At 36.7% G+C, this 7500-nt stretch overlaps 1 protein-coding gene across 1 annotated transcript in view; it reads left to right on the forward strand.

Annotated features, from left to right (window-relative positions):
• The window catches only part of LOC136834741 (cell adhesion molecule 2-like), a 245048-nt gene that overhangs the window by 212530 nt on the left and 25018 nt on the right, over positions 1-7500 (forward strand). The window contains exon 3 of the mRNA XM_067097338.1: positions 7475-7500. This exon is cut by the window's right edge and continues 183 nt beyond it. Coding sequence (XP_066953439.1) covers positions 7475-7500 — 26 coding nt within the window. The remainder of the gene's footprint in view (positions 1-7474) is intronic.

Consider the following 7500-nt stretch of genomic DNA (forward strand, 5'->3'; position numbering starts at 1 on the left):
GAAAAATTATGTATTTTCGATTTACTGTAGTTATCCTATGTGGGTCTAATGAAAAGCAGCTAAACATTCAAAAGGCAGTATCATGATTTTAGTTTTCATAGCGATGCTAAAACGAGCACTTCATTTCTAACGTTTTTTTTTTTTTAAATACGTTTCTGCTTTTTATCACATCAGTAATTTATCGACTACTAACCCAGAAAACCGTGCAACTATTGTTGAGGTTCGTGTACCGGTCTATCATTTTGATGACATGATGAGTGTGCAAGACTGGTGTGAGGTAATCACCATAGGCCTACGTACAATACAAGAATGCGTTCTCCCTTTTCTCGCACTGAACACAACATAAGCTTAACATAACTGAAAATGTATTTGTTAATCCAAACAAAGGAAATTGGAGAATCTGGTTTTGGATGCCCATTTAGAGATGTAAGCTGCTTCTCTCCGGTGTGCCGATCTTACCTCAAACTGGGTAAAAGTAAAGAAGGCTAATAAGTGATAAGGAAAAGCTCAGCCTAGCTGGAAATCTTAATTACCTTTGGACGAGTGCTAATTTGTACAAGGGCAGGGTATGTTATTTAATGCTACAACCTTTATATGAAAAGTCCTGAATTTCACCAGTTAATTAGCAGTTTAAAAAAGCCGAAGCTTCGACCGTATTACGACTCTTGAAACAATGGGATCATCCACGGTCAAGTGAGAGGTAACCGTTCTCTCTCTCTCTCTCTCTCTCTCTCTCTCTCTCTCTCTCTCTCTCTGCATTTCGTTTGTTATTTTCTCTCGTCTCTTTCTCTCTCTCTCTCTAATCATTCGTTAGCCATTCTCACGTCCTTCCTCCAAGCATTTTTCTATCATCCTCTGTGTCTGCAGACGAGTTCAACCCACAGTGTTGCCATGTTTAGAATGACTGTGGCGGGGATGGGGGAGCGGCAAGTACTACAATCATATCAGTCCCGTTAAGAGATTTTTTGTAATTTTGCTGTTTTATTTGTGTATTTGCCGTTAATGCAATAACATTTATAGCTGATAAATGTTTTTGGCAAATACAGAACAATTAGACATAAGATTTTGTAGTATTACTGTCTAGTGAAAAGTTGAAATGATGTTTCCACAAATAAAGATTCTCTTTCACTTCTGTTTTTTTTTTTTCTCTTTCACTCTGGTTTTAAATCAATGTGCTTAATTTTGATGTCTTACAGACAGAGCTGCTATATGTCTAAATAGCATCGTAAATACAAAATTCGTATAAAGGGCGTGCTTTGGTTTTACGAAATATAATTCAGCTTATTGACAGATAAGGGTAATATTGTGGGTAAATAGAGTTAACTATCATTGTGTTACGTAATGGTATTTAGTGGAAAGACAGAAAAATATACTATTTGATAAACTAAGCAAGAAGCCCTTATTTTCACGGCAAGTAATTCAACCACGCTGAAAAGGATATAATGATAGTTAAACAGCGATATGAATATTTTTAATGCGATATAATTCAGCCAAACCAGAGCTTTGATGAATAAAGATAACTATTCTTTTAGGGAACAATTCTACAGAAGAACAAAGAGGAACTGATAATCAGAGATAACTATAACAGTTATAGAGGTGAGCGTTAGTCCCTAGTTATTAAGTTGTCATTTTTTCTTATTATTTATGCGATTCCTTTGACAGAATATCTCCTAAAACAAAACTTATGGGTTCAGATTTACAATATAAATGAAATCACTTTTCGTCTGTTACAGACTATCCACCATTGTGGAAAATGCGAAAAAAATGCAATTAACAAGAATGTAATTTATGAAGATCAGAATATAATTAAGATATTCGAGCCTCCCAACTCGAAAATTAGTTACAATAAAACAACAAACACAAAAAACAAGTAAAAAATGCGCCGACGTTTCTTCGGAGCAGTCGTGTTTTCTGCACAGCGTATAATGCTGTATGAAACTTTCAGCCGCGGCCCATGAAACTCAGCGACGGTCCTGTGGTGGCCTGTGTTGCAGGCACCTATAGCGGTTCCAGAAGTACGATTATGGCTAAATTTAACCTTAAATAAAATAAAAACTATTGAGGTTAGAGGGCTGCACTTTGGTACGTTTTATGATTGGAGGGTGGATGATCAACATTACAATTTGCAGCCATCGATCCACAGTAGTTTTTAAGATCCGATGGCGGACAGAAAAAGTGCGGACAGAAAAAGTGCTGACGGACAGACATAGCCGGAACAATAGTTTTCTTTTACAGAAAACTAAAAATGCGCAGATGATGTAATTATTGGATATCATTTAAAGAAGTTACAACTGGATAAAAGCTGGAAGAGATAACTCTTAAAGAAACATCGAAGTCCATGCAATAGGTTTTTAGTTTTCTGTAAAAGAAAACTATCCGCACTTTTTCTGTTTGCCCTTAGATCTTAAAAACTACTAAGGCTAGAGGGCTACAAATTCTTACGTTGGTCATCCACCCTGCAATCATCAAACATACCAAACTGCAGCCGTCTAGTGTCAGTAGTTTTTATTTTGTTTAAGGTTAAAGTTAGCCATAATCGTGCTTCTGGCAACGATATAGGATAGGCCACCACCGGGCCGTGATTAAAGTTTCATGTGCCGCGGCTCATACAGCATTATACCGAGACCACCGAAAGACAGATCTATTTTCGGTGGCCTTGACTATACGATGTAGCGGGTGTACAGAAAACTCGGCTGCGCCGAAGTTTCTTCGGCCCATTTTTTACTTGTTACCCCTTATCTCCGTAAGGTGCCCTCACAGGCCACTAAACTATCGCCATCTGATGGCTCATGGTTAACAGATGTTGAAAGAAGTCACGGGTGAAAAAGTATTTGGATGTATTTTAACATCTCATATAAGGTTTTTTGAAATACCCTTGATTTCTGCTAGTGCTCACTGAAAAAAAACTAATAATTTCATGCTGCTGCTAACACACTTACAAACAAATAGATCTGATGTAGTAATTTTTTTTTATTGCAATCGAATGATCTACTCGAGGAGAGCTTACTAGTCTAAAATTCTCTTAAATTAAACGAATGATTGCTGGTTTTTAGCTAGCATATTTTTACTGAAATCTCTCGTTTTCTCTCTCTCCATTTTTGTGAGAAAAAATTGTTAAAACACAATTCATCACTGAAAAAAAATAGTGTCTCTCACTCCTTCTCTCTCGCTCTCATTCTTTATGCATCGGCTGAATTTTTTCCTTTGTTGACTCATTCAGAGATTAATTACTGAAGAATTTCTCTCTCTCTCTCTCTCTCTCTCTCTCTCTCTCTCTCTCTCTCTCTCTCTCTTGTGAACGCTCATGTGGTTAATCTACAGGATGGTTGTCGGGAAAATTAATTCCTTAAGTGAAAAACATCATAATATTATTGTATTGTATAAATCTTATTCGGAAGAAACGGAAACATTTTATCTGATTTTTTTCTAAATGGATCTCTAGGGTACAGAGGGGAACAAAGGAAGGGTACACAACTAGGGAAGAAAGGCAGGGGTAAGGAGGAAACTTGTCAGGCGTAGAACGAGTAGAGGGAAGGAGTGACAGCGAGAAGAAAGGTGGAGTCATAAAGAACGAGAAAAAGTGGCACCAAAACTCTCTTAGGTAAATATTTCACTTAAAAGAAATAGGAAAATTTATGGGACTTCATGTCTGTGAGGGGTGGGCGTGTCCTCTGTCCTTTTTGGAGAGGAGGGCCTGAAGAAACGGGGGTGGGAAAGGAAAGGAGAATCTTCACCAAGAAGAAATCTCGACAAGAGTCGGCACCTCTGTGAAGATTTCAAAGCAATACAACTAAATCTTAAGAAACTTAAGGCTAACAAGAGTGGTCTTTAGGTACGTGAGGGAGAGCTGAAGGAGAAACAGAGAGAGAGAGAGAGAGAGAGAGAGAGAGAGAGAGAGAGAGAGACTGGGGCTTGTTGATTGAGCTATGAAAAACAAGTGAGCAACGACGTCAACTGAAACCAGTCATGGATTCTCCTGGGCGACCGGTTTATGTTACCCAGTGTGGGAACATTTTGCTCTTTGCTGATCAACTTCAATGTCTTTCCAAAGCCCCGTTTTTTGAGTGGCATATCAGACTCCTGGTAGAAGTTGAGCGTCCAGTGTGCTTATTTCAGCCCCCTGAAGAAGGGGACTCTAGGGGATTATGGGTTAGAATGAAGTTAAGATGGAGCACTGAAGTGTAAACTGTAGAGCAGAAACGAGAGAGAGAGAGAGAGAGAGAGAGAGAGAGAGAGAGAGAGAGAGAGAATGAAAACCAAGAGATAACTGCATGGAAAGGAATAGAATAATGGAGAAGAGACAGACGAAGGAATACTGTCAATATAAAATAAAATAGAAAATAAAAATAGAAGTTAGCAGATGTGCAGGTGAGTGATTAATGTTGACTAGACTCCCTACACTGGCGTGACAACTCATGTGGTCACCGGCAGCAGGAAAAACTAGAGGAAATAGAAATGATAGCTAAGGTGAGGGAAGAGCAACAGAGCTGAGAATTGAGAAAAGGGCGGTATGGAAGAAGGAATTTGATAATAGCATTTACCAGAGATGAGAAGCAGAGTGAAATAAACATGAATGCAATGTGGATGTGATGATGACGAGATGAAAGTAAGTTAGAAATTAAAACAGGTTATAATATGAACAGAAACGAAAGAGAAGGGAGCTAGGAAAGTCTTAAAGTAATGTGAGAAGAGAAGAAAATGAAACAGGGAAAATGAGAAAACAGACTGTAGGTAAAGATGAATGTAACTGAAATATTAAAAACCGATAAACAAGTTTAGAGAGATAAGAGAAAATGCTCATTGCAGCAAAGGGGAAATTCAATAAAAATGACAAAAACTTTAGAAAAAAGAGACATTAGAAGGCATGAAGGGGAGGAAATGAAACTGACGAGGAACTGACATGGAAAACTGAGGAAATTAAAACAAGTAAATTGGAAATGAAGGGAGAAAGTGGACAGATGTAAGTGAGGAGGAAATTAAGTGGAAGTGAGAAAAAAAAGGTGAAAGACCGTGATGATCAAAGTGTAGAGAGCATAATTAAACTGGTAGCAAAAGGTAGGCAAAGACAAATTTAAATGAAAACGAAGAGAATTAAGTAAAAAGTGAAAAGGAGGGGTGGAGAAAACTGCCCAAAAAAATGAATTGAAAATGTGAAGTGAAAGTTGAGGGTAAAAATTTGAGGACAGGAGAAATGAAAGAGAAGAGGAAATGAAGGCAGAAAAGTGAAGAGAAAGTTCTCCTCGCAGAATTTTGACTCTGCCAAGTAGTTCCGGCCATGTTTGCCCAAAATGCTCTGAAGATTGTGCGCGTTTGTACGTGTACCTCGCTCCACGGGTCTGGAACGCAAAGGCTCTGTGAGAATTTTTCATGTTTGGATGTTTGTTCAATCGCGTTGGGTCTGATTACGAATCAAAGTCTTCTCTCTCTCTCTCTCTCTCTCTCTCTCTCTCCAAAGGTCAATTTTTTTATATTAACATTGCAACAGTATTTTTTATACTACGTAATCCTTAGTCTCTCTCTCTCTCTCTCTCTCTCTCTCTCTCTCTCTCTCTCTCTCTCTCTCTCTCTCTTAAAAAAGTCAATTTCTTTATATTAGCATTGCAGCAATATTTCTTTTATACTTCATACTCTCTCTCTCTCTCTCTCTCTCTCTCTCTCTCTCTCTCTCTCTCTCTCTCTCTCTCTCTCAAGTCAATATTTTATATTATTATTGCAGCAATATTTTTTCATACTGCATTCTCTCTCTCTCTCTCTCTCTCTCTCTCTCTCTCTCTCTCTCTCTCTCTCTCTCTCTCTCTCTCACGTCAATATGTGCGTGTTTGTTGAACGAAGTCACTTTAATATCTTATCCAGGCTAACGTTGGGGAATATTATGTCAGGGTTTTTCATATTTTACATCGACAACATTCGAGTTTTTAACATCTAGGAACATAATCACCTTTCCCTCCTTTCTACGAGAATTCCTCCATCGCTGAAACCGGATAGATACTCGGTATTAAACCGGTATGCATCCACCTTTGTCAAAGTCCAGGATACGCTCATGCTAGGTAAAGTAGACGGCCGCACGAAGTTATCGTTTATTACTATAATTTCTCGACCACACAATATAGAAATGGGTGTATATAATACTCTGGTGCCCGAGGGGATACATATAGGGTTAATACCTAGACATTGTACTACAGTACAACCGAACCTGGGAAAAATAAAGTAGAACATTTTGACAAAAAGGGGACCCCTCTCAGTGAAAATGAACCTTATTCTAAATGTTCATATTCTGTAAAATTGTTTGCAAGGACCATATCAGGTTTATTTAAACCTATTGACATGCCTAAGATTACTTCTTAATATTAAGAGGATCGTAATTATGCATTGCTAACGTCCTAATATGTAAGGTAATGAAATAACGAAAATGGCTGACTAGCTCCATTTTGTGAGATATTAAAAATTTGCTATTTTTTATTTTGTAGAATAATTATTGACTTTAGTGTGTCTTTAACCAAAACAACGTCTTTAATGTGTCTTAAGCCAAAAAAGTCTTTATTGTGTCTTTAACCAAAACAGTCTTTAATGTCTCTTTAACCAAAAAAGTTTTTAATGTGTCTTTAACCAAAACAATGTCTTTAATGCGTCTTTAACCAAAATAATGTCTTTAATGTCTCTTTAACCGAAAAAGTCTTTAATGTGTCTTTAGCCAAAACAATGTCTTTAATGTCCCTATAACCATAAATGTCTTTAACGTGTCTTTACTAAAAACAATGTCTTCAATGTGTCTTTAACCAAAACAATGTCTTTAACGTGTCTTTAACCAAAACATCAACTGGTGTTCGATCCTGATGCAGACAAATCTTGAACGAAAATCGAAATGGTTCAGCTCCAAACATTTTAGATGCGAAATATTTCCTTATGGTATTAAAATACAGTTTTAAAATCTCTTAATCTGATTTGGTCTTGAATAATTTCTTTCTTCAGCTGCTTTGGAAAACCTGACAAGATTCCTAAGAAGTTACAGATTCCATTTTATGTTATTATTGTTGTCTTCTTTGATGGCTTTGTTCGGTTGTGAGAAAATGAATTATGATTTTTTTGTAAGCTTATAAGTCACTGTTTAATTATTAATTTTTTTTTTAATTTATCTTCATTTTTTTGTAGAATATTATCGTCTGTTTTACAGTTATGATGATTATATATCCACTTTTAGCAGAGGCTTTTTGTTAAGTAATTGTTATTAGTGATTTTTTTTTTTTTGGTAGACTACACAAACGTTGTTACTGTAAGATATTTACTAGATTTCAGTGTTTTATTTAATCAGTTTTCTTTATTTCATACATCATTTTTAATATAATTAATTTAGACTCTTTTCTATGTCATATTTATTATTTCTTTTTACTTTGATCCGTTTGTTTCTGTATACAGTAACTCCTCCCACCCCGTTATGTTTGTTGAAACTGAAAGAACCCTGTCCTCTCCATTGCAGCTATGACGTGCGTTCAGGCGACTACG

Source organism: Macrobrachium rosenbergii, chromosome 54 (assembly GCF_040412425.1).
Source record: "Macrobrachium rosenbergii isolate ZJJX-2024 chromosome 54, ASM4041242v1, whole genome shotgun sequence".
Lineage (NCBI taxonomy): Eukaryota > Metazoa > Arthropoda > Malacostraca > Decapoda > Palaemonidae > Macrobrachium > Macrobrachium rosenbergii.